This window comes from Gobio gobio (genome assembly GCF_949357685.1).
Source record: "Gobio gobio genome assembly, chromosome: 10".
In the NCBI taxonomy this organism is placed as follows: Eukaryota; Metazoa; Chordata; class Actinopteri; order Cypriniformes; family Gobionidae; genus Gobio; species Gobio gobio.
Window position 1 is genome coordinate 3,519,983 of NC_137116.1, and position 21,790 is coordinate 3,541,772.

Here is a 21,790-nt window from a genome sequence, read left to right on the forward strand (position 1 = left end):
CTTTTATGAATAGAAAGTTCAAAAGAACAGTATTGATCTGAAATAGAAAGCTTTTTTATCATTGTAATACCATTCTTAAGTTATGGGTCAGTAAGAATTTTTTTTTTTTGGTGGGGGGGGGGAGATGCGAGGTGGGCAGAGAACTTAAAGAAATTAATACATTTATTCAACAAGGATGCATTAAATTGATCAAGTGACAGTATAGACATTTATAACGTTGCAAAAGCTTTATATTTCAGATAAATGCTGTTCCTTTGAACTTTCTATTCATTAATTCATTCTGAAAAAAATTGTACACAACTGTTTTCAACATTGATAATAATAATAAATGTTTCTTTAGCAGAAAATTAAAATATATTCAAATAGAAAAAAGTTATTTTAAATTGTAAAAATATTTCACAATAATACTGTTTTTGCTGTATTTTTGATCAAATAAATGCAACCTTGGTGAGCAGAAGAGACTTCTTTAAAAACATTGAAAATCTTAATGATTCCAAACTTTTGACTGGTAGTATATATATCAGGGCTCAACATTAACGCTTGTCCGGGACAAGTGGATTTTTTGAAGGGGCAAGTGAAAGAGAATTTTACTTGCCCGACCGGACAAGCTGATTAAAACGTCATTAACAAAAAATAACTAGGGAATCATCAAAATGCAAGAATGTTTCTGCATTCATTAGTGTAAGTGGCGATCGATAGTGGATAATAATATATAATGTATAATGAACTGACGGTAACATCGCGCAGACTCTCGAGGAGAAATCGAAACAAATGTGCATCGCTCACACAGAGAAACTCTGTTAAAGCTACACTGTGTAACTTTTTTAGTTTATTCTTAGCTAAAAACACTTAGTTCTTTCAAAAATATATGTGCTCATTAATGTATATTTACTTCTTTCAAGTAATAAAGTATTCTCGTAAGTTTATAATATGCCATTGAAAATACATACGGGTAAGGGGTTCGAATGCGGGTCGCCATGTTGCCCCTCCATCTTGAAAGTACATTAGCCAAAGAGGGACATACCCGTAAATTCAAGCTTCGCCTTTCGCGTTTTAACACTCGATGGCACCGTGTCGAATGTGGACGAGGTCGAGCTGGAAGCCATGTTAATCTTGGACTAAATCGGCCACCATATGAGTTAAAACGAAATCGGAATTGAGAGGAACAGAAACTAAAATTCACTGAATAGTCATATACCATTTCACCACTAGATGGGGGAAAATATCACACAGTGTAGCTTTAACACACTGCCGTAAACATGTAGAAATGTGGAGTTTATTTATATTTATAACATGATACAGTTGCAAGGTCACATTAACGTTACAGAGAGTGCTGTTTTCCTGAATAACATCACGACTGAAAATGACACTGATTTCATATGACAGTTCCATAAACAATTATTATTTTTTACTTATTTAGTCACTTACTTTTTAGATGCAATATTGAGTGTTTTGCAATATTGAGCAGCGAAAATAGTTCCAAAAGATCACAGCAGAACGCGTGTTACCGCAACAGTGTGTTAGTGAATGATTCAGCGTTTTGAATGAATCGGTTGAATCAAAGATTCAATGACCTGTTCGTAAACGACTGCCTCATTACCAGAGATGTATAGTAACGAAGTAGAACTACTTCACTACTGTACTTAAGTACTAAAAGGCAGTATCTGTACTTTACTAGAGTATTATTTTTTTCTCCTACTTCCACTTTTACTTCAGTACATATTTTTGATGAGTTTAATACTTTTACTCCGATATTTTTTTTATGTGCTGCATCGTTACTCGTTACAATTATAAAATGTTACGAATCATTCCATTCCAAACCCACATTACCGCGCATGAGAGAGAGAGAGAGCGCGCAAGAGTGTGAGAGAGAGAGAGAGAGAGAGCGAGAGAGCGCGAGAGAGCCCCGCGAGCGCACATTCACTGTCTTTAAAATAACACGAGCGTCTTGCGCTCAAATTGCTCTCTATTTGTTTACATAGTTAATGTGCACTGTGAAGTAACCTATACAAACAATGAACAGCTGTATTTTATTAACTAAGATTAACAAAGATTAATAAATACAGTAACAAATGTATTGATCATGGTTAGTTCATGTTAGTTATTAGTGTTTGTTTAATGTTAACAAATCAAACCATATTGTAAAGTGTTACAAACAAATCATTTACTCAGAACACCTCTTGAAATGAGAATATAAGTGTGCTTACCCCATTTTTTTTAAGAGTGGTTATAGTAAGATATAATCTTAATGAACTACAGTATTTTCAGGTTATTTATATGACAATATGTAGAAAAATTACCTACCAACATTGTGATTGTCCTTTAGCTTAATCATTTGAAATAATAAAAACAATATGATGTTCAAACTTTTGACTACTTTCTTTAATAACTACATAACACAATACTTGTACTTTTACTTTCAGTACTTGAGTAGTACATTTTAAAATAAACTACTTGCAATACTTAAGTACAAAAAATGTTGAATACTTTAGTACTTCTACTTAAGTGTGGTGCTTAAAGAGCACTTCAACTTCTACTCAAGTCACTTTTTTGATAAGGAACTTGTACTTTTACTCAAGTATGTGTCTCTAGTACTTTATACATCTCTGCTCATTACTGAATGAATCAGCCGTTTGAAAGAATCGACTCAATGACTCACTCATTAAGACGGTCACCTCCGCCCCCCTACTGGCAGTTTATTTTCATGTTTAAACATTCTTTCCAACTTTTCTTATTTGTATATTCAAAAAATATTTTAAACAATCTCATAACATTATTTAATGCAGTTGTAATTTTTCAGTGTAAATAATTTAATTTGATTGGTAACAGCCAGTGTCTTCTTCTAATTTAATTTATTGATCAAATTTAAGAATATAAAAGGAAAGCTGAAGCATAGCCTATTTTTAATAAGATTAGGGGAAAATGGCCTTTATAAAAGGTAAAAATATCACAAATATGCAGATTTAAATATGTCAAAGCTGATTGAACACTGGTGAGAATATTTCTTCAGAATACATTTCATTTACAACACACATTTTTCACTCGGACAAGTGAATGACAGATTTACACGTGAACAAGCTTAATGTCAAGCCCTGTATGTATGTATGTATATATGTATATGTATATGTATATGTATATATATATATATATATATATATATATAATGCTGTTCTTTTATACTTTCTTTTCAGCAAAGTATCATGAAAAATGTTTAACAGTTTCCACAAAAATATTACTCAGCACAACATTGATAATAATAGGAAATGTTGGTAGCACTTTATCCTGTTCCACATGTACATACTTATTACAATAACTATATGTAATAACTAGGCACTAACCCTGAACCTATACCCTTAAACCTAACCATAACCCATGTAGTTGCCTTATATTACCCATGCAGTACTTAGTACTAAGTACACGTACTGTAAAATAAAGTGCAACTGAAATGTTTCTTGATGAGCAAATAAGAATATTAGATTTCTGAAGGATCATGTTACATCGAAGAGTGAAAATTCAACTTTGCCATCACATGAATAAATTACATTTAAAAGTATTCAAATAGATAAGTTATTTTAAACTGCAATAATATGTCACAATATGTTTTTTTGTTCATATTTTATTGTATTTTTGATGAGCTAAAAATACTTTTTTCAATTATTATTTGATTAATAAAATCGTACAGACCCCAAACTTTTGATTGGTAGTACTCTGCAAACACAGAAAGCTAAATTATAAAAACACTGAAAAGTCGCAGTGCTGTTGGATTGACTCAGCCAATCAAATTCAAGGACCAGAAAACTTGGCAATCAGTCACCCCATTAGTGTCTTCTCCAGCTCCAGATGATGCCATAATGGCTGTAAAACGGTGTTGACGTTCTGTAAAAATTGTTCATTATTTTCACAGACACTTTTGCTGGTAACAAGACACTTGGGTGTTCTAGTAAACGCTTTAAGCTGTCATGTGCCATCAGAGAGGTCATCGCAACATGGCCGATCTCCAGTTTCCTGTTTTATTTTCTCAGATATCAGTGAGGCTAATGAACCTATGCTGCCGCTCATTCAACATGCCACTGGCTGTTTCAGCCAAATATTCTGTCTTGAGAGTCTCCATCTTTTCCTTGCTGATGACTAACTGTGTTGGAGAAGTGCAGTTGGCAATCTAAGAGTAAATAAGGAAGATGATGTCAAGGTTAATGTGATTTAATCGAGGTAAGACAAGTTCCTGGATCACGTAGTCGGTCATGGTCCAACCGGCTTGGGCTTTGACTGGAATTAGAGGCTTCAACAATATTTTTTACAATATCAGGCTTTGTCACTTCATGTGTTTTTACTTATGGAATAGCTACCCGTTCAGCAATCTTCAGCCACTTATATTCTTTTATAAAAAAAAATATATCCATACAATGAGAGTCTGTGAGGTCCAAAACAACATTAAGCCCCACTGACTTTCACTGTATATGGGAAAGAAAAAAACCCAGACACATATTCTTTCGTGATCTACAGAAGAAAGGAAGTCGACAAAATGAGGGTGAATAAATGATGACAGAACTGACATTTTTTAGGACAATGCAAACATTTGAAGGGACTGCATGTCTGTTCCTCAGTCTCATTTTCATTTCCTTCAAATTAAATATGACATCTGACACCTGAGGTAAAAAGGTTTAAGATATGATTGTATGATCAGAAATTTGTTCCAGCATGATTTCTGTCTTCTATTCGCCCTGATGTGCACTGTTACTGCTGTGCAACATTTACAGGAGTAGATGTTCCAAAATCAACATCCTGTTGTTCCTGGAACAACATTCCTATCAACCCTTTATATGCACTGATTTTTGTAGATGGGATTAAGGTTACATGTCCTGTTCTTGTACAGCCAAACCACTGATCTTAACAAGACAAGACACTACAGGCAAAAAACATTTGTATTAATTGATATAAATGTATTTTTTTCTAGCTGTTGACTGAATTTTATGATTTATGGAGTGATAAAAACAGTTCTGTCATGATAACTCTGTGTGTTTGGCATGGTAATGGTATGACAATGTTGATATATTTGGTCTTGGCGGAATAGATCTGCTATGCTGCTGCTGCTTTTATTGCTGCTGTTGCAGATCAAGTACAAGACTTGCTACTGTCAATGCATACTTGCTCACAGCAGCATGTCTGTGTAAGACATGCTGCTGCTGTACAATAGAGCACACATGTATTACCCAGAGCAGATTTATTCAGGTGGAGCTGGGGAAGAGGAAGGGTTTCTGAAAGCGTGCTGCACTGCTAAGGGAAATGCTACCTGAGTATTTGAAGGTTGAGCATCCGAGCCCATTGGCTACTGATACAGCAGGAACCAATCAGCTGTGCCCTAATATGATGATGTGACTATGAGCAGGTAGTTACAGGACCTCTTAACTTGCACCATCTAGAGTTTCATGACATAACTTTGTATTTTTCCATTATCTTCTCTGTAAAACGTTTAACTCTAATATGGCAACACAATGAAACAAGAATTTTGAATCTGGCTCCAATGTTTTGATTTCTCTTCTGGAGATGTATGCAAATTAGTGCATATTTAATTAGATGATGCCTAATGTGCATATTTAAACACCATTTCAGAAAACTTGTTTTTAATGTACTGTAATAAATCAACTATGGTGAGATCTATTAGTTAAAATACTATATGAAACAGAAGCTGCGATAGTCTTTTCTTTCCTATTGTGACATATCCAAGTGAAACGGCTTCTCGAACAAGAAAAACATTTAGGGAAGGACTTGTTTTTGTCTATCGGGAATTGATTGGATGGTTGTGGTTTGCTATTGGTTGATCATGTGAGTGACAGGTTGCCCCGCCCTCATGCCAGTAAACACGTCATCAGAGAAGAGAAGAGATGTCACTGCAAGTGGGAGGGCAATATGTTTTGATTAAAGTTTACGAGGGCACATGATTAAAAAATAAATAAATAATCACTGCATTATTCCGTTAAAAAAAGTATGGTACATTTTGCTTTAATGGTGACTTTAAGGCCATTGGAATGTCCTGCTCATTAGTGATGATGTTACACTAGCTGCAAACATAAACATGAAGTACCAGGAACTCTGAAGATATGTGGGACATATTGCAGTTAATCAGTAATGATATTACTACAGCCATCAGTGTCTTCTCCAGCTCTAGATGATGCCATAATGGCTGTAAAACGGTGTTGACGTCCTGTAAAAAATTTTCATTATTTTCCCAGACACTTTTGCTGGTAACAAGACACTTGGGTGTTCTAGTAAACGCTTTAAGCTGTCATGTGCCATCAGAGAGGTCATCGCAACATGGCTGATCTCCAGTTTCCTGTTTTATTTTCTCAGATATCAGTGAGGCTAATGAACCTATACTGCCGCTCATTCAACATGCCATGGCTGTTTCAGCCAAATATTCTGTCTTGAGAGTCTCCATCTTTTCCTTGCTGATGACTAACTGTGTTGGAGAAGTGCAGTTGGCAATCTAAGAGTAAATAAGGAAGATGATGTCAAGGTTAATGTGATTTAATCGAGGTAAGACAAGTTCCTGGATCACGTAGTCGGTCATGGTCCAACCGGCTTGGGCTTTGACTGGAATTAGAGGCTTCAACAATATTTTTTACAATATCAGGCTTGGTCACTTCATGTGTTTTTACTTATGGAATAGCTATCCCGTTCAGCAATTTTCAGCCACTTATATTTTTTATTAAAAAAATATATATATATAATTTTTATCCATACAATGAGAGTCTGTGAGGTCCAAAACAACATTAAGCCCCACTGACTTTCACTGTATAAGGGAAAGAAAAAACCCAGAGACATATTCTTTTGTGATCCACAGAAGAAAGGAAGTCGACAAAATGAGGGTGATTAAATGATGACAGAATATTGACATTTTTGCTCTAGGACAATGCAAACATTTGAAGGGACTGCATGTCTGTTCCTGTTCCTCATTAAAAAAAAAAATTATAATCACTGCATTATTCCGTTAAAAAAAGAATGGTACATTTTGATTTAATGGTGACTTTAAGGCCATTGGAATGTCCTGCTCATTAGTGATGATGTTACACTAGCTGCAAACATAAACATGAAGTACCAGAAATTCTGAAGATATGTGGGACATATTGCAGTGAATCAGTAATGAATAAAAAAAAAACTTTTTATGCTTAACACTATTGTACTGTATAGTAGTTTAATATAATACACAAGTTTGACAAAAATAAAAGCACGGAAGAAAATGAGTTAGAGTCTCAAAAAAAAAAAAAAAAAAGAATCTAAAACTTAAAAATGTATTTATTTAAAGGGGTCCTCCTTAGGCTTTTCCCCAACTTTCTTTAGTGTATAATATTGCTGTTTGAGCATGAAAAATGTCTACAAAGTTGCAAAGTGTCACATACAAAGTCCCTCCGAAGGGAGTTCTTCCCGTTCTCACACCCAAGGTGTCAAAATCCGAAGCATGGTCAAGTGCCTTCCGCATCACAATGAAGATGCTAAAGATACCCCTATGCGTCACTATAACCCCTTTTTTACCAAGGCAGTGCTGGTGCTAGTTCGGAGCCAGAGCCTAGTTTCAAATCGGTTCTTTGTGTTTCCACACCCAAAGCACCAGCTCCGAGCCAGGAAAAGTGGTAGCACCAAAACATTGCTGGGCTAGAAGTAAGAACCAATTTCGTCAGGCGCTGGGGGCGGGGTCAACAAGACGAACACAAACTTGAGATCCGCCATTTTTGAAATAACAGCTAATGGAGTTAATAGTTCCTGCTCGTTTGTAATCTCCGTCTATACAAATTACGGCGAACTGCATGAATGCGTTGGATTCGCTGTGTTTTGATGCCGATGTAGGATCGTAAAGCCATCTGAATCAATAGTAGCGCAACGTTTGCATTGTTGATGGAAGGCTTGTTCGCAGTGTTCAAAGAGTCCAGAGTATATGACTCCTTATGCTTTTGATTCACTCATGCGTTTTTTTTTATATCATATGTGGATCGGTCTGCACAGCACCGATGCATCTCGAAAAAAAGCCTGGTGTGTTTGTGTTTCCCGCTGCCTCGCTAGCGTTGCTGAGAAAGATGAGACGTATACAGTGACGTAAGACCTGGCTCTGTTGTGGCTCTCAGAATGTGGAAAAGCAAACGGTTCTTAGAAGGCTCCTCAGTCGAACCAACTATGAACTGGGATTAGCACTGGCTCTGAACTAGCACCCGGTTCATTCTGGTGGAAAAGGGGTATATATCGACGCGCTGGGTGCTCCATTCATTTCAGTGAGAAACCTTTGGCGTCAGACACAGACGCGTTTGGCATGGGAACGTTATCGTTGTGATGATCATATATTGGGTTATGATTTTGCCATTATGACATGTTGGAGTGTGATTCTCAATTTAATCAGCCAGCATAATTGTATTTACATTTATTTTATTTACGCTATTTAGACACGATTTAACATGTAACCCAACCCCATCCCATTCCTAAACCTCCCCATTTGTGTATTATATGATATAAAACACAGATATAACAGGCAGATACGACTGCATGCACAATTTATTCAAAAAGTACAAATATTCCAAGTGTTCTGAGGCCAAGCGATTGATTTGTGTGAAGGAAATCCCCAAAAGCGATCAGCGTCTCCATCCGCCGAAGATCATGAACACATTAAATTTCAAAAGTTGCCACCCGTTACGTCAGTTTTCATAGTGAAATTGCATTGGCTCTCGTATGTCTCGTGACCAATTGCGTCATTATGTCAGCTTTGATTGTAAATGTCATTGGCTCTCGTGTTTCTTGTGACCGATTGCGTCATGCTAAAGAGTCGTGTGTATTATTTGAATGAGATATGAATGAGTGCGTTCACGGAGCGGTGGGATCATCATCTCAGCGATTAAAACATTAAGATCAACTCTGTTCTTTACATGAAGACATCGTATGACTTCAGAAGACTGGAATGCAACATGAGTTAATACTTTTATACTGTTTTTGGTCAGTTTTTGCAGTAAATACCTGTGACTGTACTTGTATTTGCCTGTTACGTGTTTTATATTGTTTAGAAGTGGGTAGGTTTAGAGTAGGAGTTAGGTTAGTTGCTCCAAAATATAAAAGTAGCCTTTAAATATTAATAAAACATTAATAAAATCATGTCTGCTTTTACAAATGCAAAGAATAAAATGCGTCTTGATCTGACGCATTGGGTAAACGACTGAAATGAATGGAGCACCCAGCGCGTCGATATAGTGACGCCTAGGGGTTCCTTTAGCGTCTTCATTGTGACACGGAAGGCACTTGACCATGCTTCGGATTTTGACTCCTTGGGAGTTAGAATGGGTTGCAACATCAGTGCGCACTGTTTCTGAATTCCCTGAAACGCCTTCATTTAAATAATTCCTGACATACACAAAAAATGGGCAGAGCCTGATTGAGTTCATTAGTAGTGAAATGGCATACTCTCTTGAGTAGGTACTTATTTTGAAAAAGTAATTATTTCACGACCGCTAAAAAAGTATAGTGTGAATGTGTATATGAATGTAATCCGGAAGTACTACGTTTGCCATGTTGTCATTTTCATGTGACCTAGAGCGTCAGTTATGTTTCTTCACTGACATTAACATAAATCCTCCCCTGTGGCCTCATGGGATAGTAAAGTGTCCATCGTATGCACACTTCAGAATCACACCGCAGTAGGTAATCCTGGTATTTTTTGACTTTGTGCTGTGAATTCGGACATACTTCTTTTGTCACATAAGGTTTTTCGCCTACTAGTAGGGAAATATGCGATTTTGGATGCAGCCAGTGTGCTGAAACTTGCGGTTATGGTAAGGGGTGTGATATTTCCGTACAAAGCGGTTGACCAATCACAACACACTGGTCCAGCCTACCAATCAGAGCAAATTGCTCTTTTTGGAAGGAGGGGCTTCATAGAGACAGGAGCTAATCAGGGCATTTCCCAAAAGCATTATAAGCCTATAAGTAGATTGTAGATCCATTGCCACCAATAGTGTACGTGATCAACTTAGCTCACAATGCTTTTGAGAAACACAGCCCAGAGCGTTACTGACAGCCTGGGAAGAGAGGAGCTGCAACAATGTCAAATATGAGAAGAAAATTAATGAGTTTTATGAACATTCAAGCATGAAAAGACCAAAAACAAAATCAAGACTTTGTAAAGGGGCATAATCGGTCAACTGTATTACCATCTTTTTTGCAAAGTATCTTTTCCTGAGAATAGTTAATGATAGATGTATTGCTAAACATTGCATGGAATTGAAACAACTACACCCTTGATGGCAATTCTGTTGAAACTTTTTGTTTTTCTTGGCGCTTGAGGATGTTTACTTGTGCACTATTCATTTCTTTTAGTTGGTTCCTTGTGTTTTATTCCAATTACAACAGAAAACTGATTTGAGACACTGACTGAGTATCAAGACTGGCTGAAAACTGTGATTTTGGGGTCTAGTATTTATTAGTCTTAGAATTAGTTACTGTATGTTCGCCATTTGCTTTAATGACAGCATAAATATGAGCTGCATGAAATCCACAAGTTTGGATAAAACCTGATGATCTTGTTCTCCAGCATGATTTGAGAATGATTTAAAGAGCATCTTGTGGTTCAGTTAAATCAAGAACATCTGACCATCCGTACAAAGAGTCACAAGATGTCACTGTCTCAAATGTACTTATTTAATTAGTGACCAAGACATAGTGCAGAATATAATTTTATATCATAAAGTTAACTTGTTTTAAATGATTGTTCAGAACCGCTACCTATTTCCAGCTTGTAATGAAAAAACAAGTCCCACATTTTTATTGTAGTCTCAGGGTTTTGGACTCATACAAATATCCTGTCAGACAGGAAGCCCCCCACTGTTTTTTTCCCCCCTTTCCATGTATTACATTTTTCCTTTCTGATTCTGCCAAAACGTTTGACTTTAAACTGGAAATGTCTCAATCTTTTCAAAAGGGCTTACTGTCCCTGAGGGACCTTGCTCTGATGTTTTTAAACATTTCTGATGTTTTTATTGATAATTTTAGTTGTGTAATTTTGTTGGAACATTGGATCAAGGGATTGTTTATTGTGGCACTGAATATTAAACAATTTATCAATATAAAAGTATGGTGGCAAAATCCTAATGCCAATAAAAATGACATTTTAATAGCAGTATACTCTTGCCAAGAAGGTAATGTCTTATAAACAGCCTTTAAATATAGTGGTTCTGAGTGCAAATCTTTGTCTCTGACACAGGTCCTTCCTCAGTCATCAGTAATGACGATGACTCTGCCAGCCCTCTTCATCACGTGTCCAATGGCTCTAACACACCCTCGTCCTCTGACATGAACGCGGACGCCGTCATCATTGGCATGACCAAGATTCCCGTCATAGAGAACCCGCAGTACTTCCGCAGCACCAGCAGTCTGCTCAAATCTGATACCTGTGAGTTTATCTGTCTGTCTTTGTTTCTTCATTTGTGCCTTGCCAACCTATGAAACAATGTTATCACCATGACTACAAAAAGATTAACAATATGAATATTGTATCAGGATTGTTTTGCAGTGAGACCATTTCAAATAATTACTATGTTGGGTTATACTTTATTTTAATGACCACTTTAGACATTCTATAAGTAACTTGGTAGCTACATGTCAACTAACTCTCTTTGGAGTATTAGTACACTATTAGTAATTTACAATTTAAAAAATATACTTAAAGGGTTAGTTATTACAAACATTTAAATTATATCAATAATTAATCACCCTCATGTCTTTCCAAACCTGTAAGACTTTCGTTCATCTTCAGAACACAAATGAAGATCTTTTAATGAAATCCGAGAGCTTTCTGTCCCTTCATTGGCAGCTACGCTACTTCCACTTCGACGCTTCAAAAAGTTAATAAAAAAGACTGTAAAACGAATCCATATGAATTGAGTGGTTTAGTCCACATTTTCTGAAGAGACACAATCATTTTATATAACTGAATTTAGGCTTTTATTCACATACAAACATTGATCAGTGAACATAAACAAAAGCTCAACCGAACCTGCTTGATGTGTGAGAACAAACCTCATTGGTTCTTGCTGAAGCTCAAAGGTGCTGCGTAACACGAGAAGGAACCTCATTGGTTCTTGCAGAAGCTCAAACGTGCTGCGTAACACGAGAAGGAACCTCATTGTTTCTTGTTGAAACTCAAACGTGCTGCGTAACACAAGAATGAACCTCATTGGTTCTTGTTGAAACTCAAACGTGCTGCGTAACACGAGAATGAACCTCATTGGTTCTTGTTGAAACTCAAACGTGCTGCGTAACACGAGAATGAACCTCATTGGTTCTTGTTGAAACTCAAACGTGCTGCGTAACACAAGAACAAACCTCATTGGTTCTTGCTGAAGCTCAAAGGTGCTGCGTAATATTAGAATGAACCTCATTGGTTCTTGCAAAAGCTCAAACGTGCTGCGTAACACGAGAAGGAACCTCATTGGTTCTTGTTGAAACTCAAACGTGCTGCGTAACACAAGAATGAACCTCATTGGTTCTTGTTGAAACTCAAACGTGCTGCGTAACACGAGAATGAACCTCATTGTTTCTTGTTGAAACTCAAACGTGCTGCGTAACACAAGAATGAACCTCATTGGTTCTTGTTGAAACTCAAACGTGCTGCGTAACACGAGAATGAACCTCATTGTTTCTTGTTGAAACTCAAACGTGCTGCGTAACACAAGAATGAACCTCATTGGTTCTTGTTGAAACTCAAACGTGCTGCGTAACACAAAAATGAACCTCATTGGTTCTTGTTGAAACACAAATGTGCTGCGTAACACAAGAATGAACCTCATTGGTTCTTGTTGAAGCTCAAACGTGCTGCGTAACACGAGAATGAACCTCATTGGTTCTTGTTGAAACTCAAACGTGCTGCGTAACACGAGAATGAACCTCATTGGTTCTTGTTGAAGCTCAAATGTGCTGCGTAACACGAGAATGAACCTCATTGGTTCTTGTTGAAACTCAAACGTGCTGCGTAACACGAGAATGAACCTCATTGGTTCTTGCGGAAGCTCAAACTTGATGCCTAACACAAAAATGAACCTCATTGGTTCTTGTTGAAACTCAAACGTGCTGCATAACATGAGAATGAACCTCATTGGTTCTTGCTGAAGCTCAAATGTGCTGCATAACACGAGAATGAACCTCATTGGTTCTTGTTGAAACTCAAATAAACCAATGAGCCTTGTGTTCCCATGCTTGAGCTTCCGTTTACCACAGCTGATGAGTGAGTTGATGAATGTTTATACGTGAATAAAAGCCTGAATTAAATCTGTTCATCATATAAAGTGATTGTGTGTTTGTAACGACATGATGGTGAGTAATTAATGACAGAATTTTAATTTTTGGGTGAACTAACCCTTTAATTTTTTCACATCCTGGTAATGAGAATTTGGGTGGAAATGTGCTAATTGTCTTAATAGCCCTACATTAGGCATTGTTTTCTTCAGACAAATATAATTTCTAATTTGTTTCTTTTGAACTTGGGGGAACATACTCAAACATTTGTTTGACAGGTTTATATGACTGCGCATCTGCATACACAAACGCACAGCATCTTAAATATTTATTTTATAACCCTCATGAGTTGCCTTTCATTTTTTACGTTCTCTGTGTCGTTCCCTTCCCACTCTGGTTACTTTTAATATAGGTTTATGGTGTACAGTGAGTTACTGTAGATCGATGCAGCCTCATCATCTAGCTCTCGCTAATGTAATCGGCTGACTGGCTAGTTTTTCTTCAAAAGCATTTCTTAATCACATTAAGGATAAATCTCTAAGAGTGCAGTGTCTGTTCAGAATCTTCTCTCTCTATCTCTCTCTCTCCAGCACACTAAACGGCTGATTAATCTTGTCTTATCTCTGCACTGTCCTCACTCTCTTAAGGGACAATTGGGATAAGAAACGTCTCTTTTCCAACAAATCTGAAATAATCTCCAGTACACCTTTTATTAAATTATGTCCAATGTCCGGAATTGCATGTCTCATTTTTATAATTGAAGCTCTTGGATACCCATTGTTTAATAATAATAATAATAAAACTTAGCCAATGAAATGTCTATAGAAAAAAACATATTTCGAAGAATGTTTCAGCTGTTTTTAACCGTACAATGAAAGTCAGTGGGGTCCAAAAGTTTCAAGCACAAAAAAGGACGGTTTAATCCAAGACTTCATAAGCATTACAATCACTTTGTGTAAATCAAATATGGTGACATGTCAATAACATCAAAGTTTGTCAATCATCTGAAATTGCTCAACTTACCTTGACTATGACCAGATCATTTCCACCCCATTTTTAGATGTATTGTATTATCTCCTTTAAAAAAAAATATCTTTATTTGTATGTTATGTTTGAAAAGGTCTGATTTATTGTGCTTCTTGAGTTACTTGTTCTCAAACCATCGATCTTCGTGGACTTTTGTGAATGAAGTGGCACTTATATCCTTCTCTAAGACTTACATAACAGAACATCTGATCATCAAGCTATGGATCGAACAGCTATTTTTTCTGAACTCTGCCAGGCGTGTTTATCCATTTTGGATTACTCGTCCTGTTTTTATGAAATATCCAGTCCTCTGAACTGTCTTAAAGGTATAGAGTAGGCAATTTCAGAGAGGCTAGCAATAGCAAGCTAGCAAGCTTTGAAAGCATAAGATCCCACCCTCCCTTCAGAACATCTCCAAATCCATGCCTCCTCCAAAACACATTAACGCACAGCCAGAGCAGAGTCTGCAAAGCGTCACGAGACAAGAGACGGCGTTAAACTACCTGATGTTTTAACGCACGTCAATAATAATTGATGTTGATTGCCTTCTCGTAATTATGTTTTTTTTGGTTCTGAGACTTCCACTGAAGATATATGTAGCAAAGTAAAAGATTCTGGGAAGGAGGAGGCAGGAATCTGCCAACGTTTCACACACTTTATCATAAAATAAACAAACATCAAAACGAAAGTAAAGCAGCAGCCCCTCAGGGATGACTGCCATACCAACAAAAAAACAACGTAATGCCTGGTTCTCTCTGTCGTCGTCACTCCTCCTTTTATCCTCCAGGGGCTCCTCCTCCAGCTCTCGTCACCGCCCTGCTTGCAACATACCCCCATCACCCCTTGCAGACCGTGGGGGGGGCCCGCCCCCGAGGGGGACGGGGTCTACCTGACTGAGCTCGACACCCCTCCCCCATCCACGGAGGGGCAAGTCACGGGGGTAAGGACAGACAAGGCGAGAGAAAAGTTGATGGAAGGATGATGAGAAACAGAATCGAGAGAGGGAAACAAATTAAATTCTTGGTCCGGTTCCCAAAACTCACTGCCATACGGTCCTCCACGATGCATGGCGGTGGGGCTGGATATCTCTAGGTGGACAGTGCTCTAGCTCCTCCGCCGCCTGGTGGATGGCAACGGCTCCTCTGTGTCCGGGCAGTCTGCAACTTGTCTCCTCTCGGACGGCAGCTGCCCCTCCAGAACCCAGGCGGCTGAGCAGCGAGCTAGTCTGTCCCCCCGGCAAATCAGTCCAGCCCACTGCCTTGAGTTTTGGTAAACTCCGCTCAGTTGGATGACACCGTATATTTTCCACTGCAACAAGGGCTCTTTGACAATGTGTTCCTCTTTCAACCTTTTTGGGGCAAGTCGTGGCCTAATGGTTAGAGAGTCGGACTTGTAACCGGAAGGTTGCGAGTTCGAGTCTCAGGTCTGGCAGGAATTGTCGGTGGGGGGAGTGAATAACCAGCCCCCTCCTCCACCCTCAATACCATGATTGGGATGGGATCCTTGAGCAAGGCACCGAACCACCAACTGCTCCCCGGGCGCCGCAGCAATATGGCTGCCCACTGCTCCGGGTGTGTGTTCACAGTGTGTGAGTGTGTGTTCACTACTGTTTGTGTGCACTTGGATGGGTTAAATGCAGAGCACAAATTCCAAGAATGGGTCACCATACTTGGCCACACGTCACTTCACTTTCACTGTCGTCACTTCTCATTTTATCCTTCCCGAGCTCCTCAATGAGAGACACGAGGTGTGGCACGCATGTTCCCGCAGCTCTCTGCCTCGCACTGCTTGCCACAATATATGTACACAGCACATCGCTATCAGAGGAGTTGAGGCCTGATCGTTTCCTTTTTTGAGTCATGTCATGGATGATCCTCTGCACTGTGAGGTTACAGCAATGGCCACTGAATCTAAAGTTCCTGCATCATCAATCCCAGAATTACCTGTACCTGAAGACCTGGTTAATGTTTCCTGTTTGAGAGAATGTTCCTGATTCTCCTGTTACTGAGACTATCACTTGGTTTCATGATTTCAAGTTGGTTTCAAGTTTCCTGATTTCAACGCCCCCTTAAGTCTCCAGTCTTCAGGAGTCATCAGCTTCCGAGTCCTGTGAGCCACAATCTATCCCCAAAGTCACAACCCACATCCACCATGTTTGGTTCCAATCCTATTATACTATTTTGGGATTGAAATTTACAGAATTTAAGGACAGTGCAAAAAGGCTAAATGTAACATAAATGTGTGATTGTTTTGTTCTTTCGACAGTTGTTCAGCACATTAAGAGGCACAACATTGTACTGAAGAGGGAACTTGGAGAAGGAGCGTTTGGGAAAGTGTTCCTGGCCGAATGCTACAACCTGTCCGCAGAACAGGAGAAGATCTTAGTGGCTGTCAAGGTTGGCTGTAAAATTTAGCGTTGATGTTAGCATACTGAACTTTGTGTTGAATAAAGGTAGTAAGTATACTCAGTGTATTTGTACATGTTCTGTGTTTGTAGACATTGAAAGAGGCCAGCGAGAATGCCAGGAAGGACTTCCATCGTGAGGCTGAGTTGTTGACCAATCTGCAGCACGAGCACATCGTCACGTTCTACGGAGTGTGTGTGGAGAGCGATCCGCTTATTATGGTGTTTGAGTACATGAAGCATGGCGACCTCAACAAGTTCCTCAGGTACAACTTCCTGAACGTGTGTTCGTAATGGAATCCAATAGTGCTTAGACACATCTTTTCTTTGATTGCTTTGTCCTTGTAAGCCAATAATTCCACATCATTTTCCATGTAGCTATTGAAAATCTGTCACTAATACAAAGTAAATCATTTGACTTTCATTGCTGCTTTGTAGTTGGTAAACAGACTTTCCCTGAAATCCAAATTATCTACCAGGGTGCTGATGGCCAATTATATAATGTTTTAAAGGGATAGTTCACACAAAAATGTTCACACATTTTCTCACCCTCAAGCCATCCTAGGTCTATATGACATTCTTCTTTCAGACGAATACAATCAGAGTTATATATAAAAAATGTCCTGATAGATAGGTTTGTGGAAGAAAGATATCCATATTTAAAACTTTATAAAGTAAAATATCTAGCTTCCGGTGGACCGCCTTCCGTATTCAATTTACGAAGAAAGTGTAACGCCTCTTGCAGTTCAAAAAGCTAACGCCACGTCTGCCGTCATACGTCATGCCAGTTATGCTTTTTGCCTAAGTTGAATAAGGAAGGCGGTCCACTTTTTTGGGCTTCAAAATTGGATTGCCATTTTCTGCCATTATAAAGCTCGGAAGAGCAGGACATTTTTTAATATAACTCTGATTGTATTCATCTGAAAGAATGTCATAGACACCTAGGATGGCTTGAGGGTGAATAAAAAATGGGGTAGTTTTCATTTTTGGGTGAACTATCCCTTTAAGGTGATGATACACGGGGCAACTTTTTTGAGCAATGTTGCCGAGCGATGTTGCTTGGGCACTTTCCCATTGAGAATGGGCAACAAATTTCTATCTGGATACTTTAGATTGGCCATGGACCCTGTGTCTCACCTGGTTGCCTGTTGACGGCAACATTGCTCAAAACGTTTCCCTGTGTATTATCACCTTTAGTATATCTCTGACTTAAATTACTGACTAAATTAATGTTTGTGAATTTTGAGGTTGAGGTTCTCTGTCCACCTGCAGGGCTCATGGTCCTGATGCAGTTCTGATGGCTGACGGACAGGTGCAGCAGCAGGCAGAGCTCACTCAGTCTCAGATGCTGCATATTGCGCAGCAGATCGCCGCAGGCATGGTGTATCTGGCTTCCCAGCACTTTGTTCACAGAGATCTGGCCACACGAAACTGCCTAGTCGGGGAGAATCTCCTGGTGAAGATTGGAGACTTTGGAATGTCCCGAGATGTCTACAGTACGGATTACTATCGGGTAAGATTTTCTTTATAGTTTGACTGTGCTTTTGTCCCCAAAATACTTTTGGCTTCTTAAATTATGCATAAAAATGCTTTGTATTGCTTTTTTGTTATCTAATGTAATGACATAGGTACCTGTTTAGGCATCTAAATGTCTCACTGCCCAGCCAAAAAAAAGTCGCTGTTTGGATTTAAATAGGCAAATGCTTAAGAATCAATGATTGGATCATTATTGCAGTGTTTTTTATGTTTCTATCATGTTATATGTTTGGCAACAGTTCTTCTAACCCTAATTGATGGAGTGTGTAGCTTTTCATTTCTTAAACAACCATGTTGGAAGACGCATCATGGACATATTCCAGGATGACAATGTCAAGATTCATCAGGCTCAAATTGTGTAAGAATGGTTGTGAGGGAGCATGAAGGATAATTTTCACACATGAATTGGCATCTCTGACTCCAGATCTTAAAATCATTGAAAGTCTTCGGGATGTGCTGGAGGAGAGTGTTTGACTCTTGCATTGTCAATAATAGATCTTGACCAAAAATGTATGCATCACTTGATAGAAATAACCATCAAGAGGTGCATTGCAACATTTATTTCCACAGTTCTGATGAATAATACATGAAATTTTACTTCATGACGTTTAACTGAATATACGAAGGAAACTGCTAAAGTAACTACAACATTACCAACTCTGAAATAAGAGCGTGCGGTTTATATATCAATCAGATGCGCATTAAAGTAGCCTCCGAAAATAGCAACAGTGACACCGGTGCGTTTTCTTTCAGAATCATCATAAGGAAAATTACCCACGTATAAAGAGAACAAAGAGGGTTTTTCTTTCTATTTTGTGTATAAAAGTTAGTTAAGGTTTAGTTGGAAAAGTGCATGATATGAGTCTCTCCATGCAGCATTGTGTGTTTAATGCCAGGAACACTTTAATAAGGTTGTGTAGCCATTATTATCCTACACAATAGTTAGCATTAACTAACAATACTTTTAAAGACTTTTTAAATTCTGGCTTATGTAAATTTATACAAATGCCATTTTATATGGGAAGTAAAGTGAACTAACATTAACAATGGAAGAAAGGTTTTTTTTTTTTTTTTTGGTAACACTGTACAGTAAGGATGTATTAGTTAACATTAGTTAATGCATTAGTTAACATGACCTAACCAACTAACCTGGTATTATGTTTTATTTGGCAACACCTCTGTTCAGCATTAGTTAACATGAACTAACTATGAACAACACCTCTGTTCAGCATTAGTTTATATTTGTTTATGTTAGTTAATAAAAATCCAGCTGTTCATGGTTTGTTCATGTCAGTTCACAATGCATTAACTAATGTTAACTAGATTTTAATAATGCATTAGTAAATGTTGAAATTAACATTAACAAAGGTAAAATAAATGCTTTATAAGTGCAGTTCATAATTAGTTCATGTTAACTAATGTAATTAACAAATGTTAACTAATGAACTTTATTGTAAAGTGTTACCGTTTTTTTTGCCCACTCTCTGACCTCTGAAGGCCGCTGTGTAATTCACACCCTGACTTAGACACATTAGGGGAAGCATTTAATAATCCTATGAATGCATATAAAAAAATTCATAATCGAATCGAATTAATCGAATCGCATCGAATTTTAATGTGAATCGTCTCGAATCGAATCGTTCTTAATTGCCAAAAATCGTTCTTGAATCGAATCGAAAACCTATGAATCGTGAATCGAATCGATTCGCTTCCTACCCAAAGATTCACAGACCTAATTTTTGCTCAAGATCTTGTATTGACAATGCAAGAGTCAAGCACTCTGTAAAGTCTCCTCCAGCACACATTTTTTATGTTCATAAAATTTTAATGTAGTATTAAAAAAAAAAAGTACCTTGCTGAAAAGCAACAGCTCCAGCAAGGTGGTTGAGTAGCTTAAAGTTAAATATACAGCATGTAAATTAGGCCAGATCATATCAGTACTCGGATTCATATTTATTAGTTAAACTGAGATCAAGATGCATTACCTTCCATTCTGTTTCATTAGTTAGAAATGAATGCTGACTTTACAAGGACACTAAAAGGTGGCATTCAAATCCTTTCCCAGTATATGTATAAATCAATATACTTCTCATGTTTTTTGCTACACAGATCACTGAATACTAGCTATTCGAACACCTTGAACGTACTGGCTCTCTTCTTGTATGATGTCAGCAGAATTTCAGTGTGTGTGTGTGTGTGTGTTGATTCACTCCCGTCAGTAAGTCTCTCCCAGATTAGGAGTCAGGGAGGAAGGTGGCGTGGGAACAGGAAAGAGGGGTTACTATGGCAACAGCAAAGAAAAAGAACAGAGCGCTTGCGCCATCAGACAGAAGCTGAAAAAGTCATTAAAGACCTCTCATTAGTATTCACCCCCAAATTCAGCATGAGGGCCTACCGAGAAGGAGAGGGGCCGAAGTTAGGGCGGGGGAAAAGAGTAAAAACAAATGAAAAGAGACATATTTAGGACATAAAGCATTTGTAGAGAGACAGACAACTTCATTTATTCTTTGATAGCATGATGTTCTTCTATTGTGTTCCATTCATGTATTCGGTTTGAATCATCTATCCAGTGATTGAAAATGGGTTGAATGATGTTTATACATGCAGAGATGTGCTATTAGATAACTCTCTTCAACGACAAGTGTGCCAAGTTCATTCAAGTTCATTTATCTTTGAATACTGATGAATATCATGACACATCTCCATTATATGAGCCTCCATTGAGATTCAAATGCAGGTCAGTAGATTTGTGTGTGTGTGTGTGTGTGTGTGTGTGTGTGTGTGTGTGCGTACTGTGTGTGTACACCATTGATTAGGCCTATAGAACATCAGTTTCCATAGAAACAGCTGGTCAGGCAGAGGCTGATGGGTGGAGTTAAGTTGTGAAAGCATGTTGTGTAACCATAGAACTTCTTATGAAGCCACATTTGTGCATTATAACCTATATTCAGAAAATTTTGTTGAGAATCCTCATAAAGTCATTAAATAATAAAGCCTTTGTCTCCATTTAATCCTTTAATAGAGAATCAATTGTTTTAAATCAACAATCCACTCGTTACTTTCTTAATACACATCCTTGGTAATATTGTGCACCATTCATCACTACACAATATACCAAAGAAAAAAACATATTTTTAATCTTTCATCCACATATTATAACTTGCTCTGCCTCTGCATGTCACCAGTCCCTCTTCGAAACACATAGTTTTTATTAACCAAAGATGATGCTGCCCTACCTTTTTCCTGGATATGCATATTTTCCAAATTATGAAAGTAAAATGGTGTGTGAGCAGCTTTTGTGTCATTTTAGTAAAGTGTAATACCTTGTTATAATAGTTGTTCAGTTCCATTACTATTAGTAAACGATCACCTCCTAAACGATCACCTCCATTTTAGGAAAAAAGTAGGTTATTTTTTATACAAAAATTCCAAAAAGGTCCAAAAATATAATATCACACACACACACACACACACACACACACACACACACACACACACACACACACACACACACACACACACACACACACACACACACACACACACACACACACACACACACAC

At 38.0% G+C, this 21,790-nt stretch overlaps 1 protein-coding gene across 1 annotated transcript in view; it reads left to right on the forward strand.

Moving 5' to 3' along the window:
- The window catches only part of ntrk2a (neurotrophic tyrosine kinase, receptor, type 2a), a gene marked incomplete at both ends in the record, with an annotated part of 76,225 nt that overhangs the window by 51,562 nt on the left and 2,873 nt on the right, over window positions 1-21,790 (forward strand). The window contains 4 exons of the mRNA XM_079826588.1: window positions 11,231-11,419; window positions 16,552-16,682; window positions 16,784-16,956; window positions 17,963-18,203. Coding sequence (XP_079682714.1) covers window positions 11,231-11,419; window positions 16,552-16,682; window positions 16,784-16,956; window positions 17,963-18,203 — 734 coding nt within the window. The remainder of the gene's footprint in view (window positions 1-11,230; window positions 11,420-16,551; window positions 16,683-16,783; window positions 16,957-17,962; window positions 18,204-21,790) is intronic.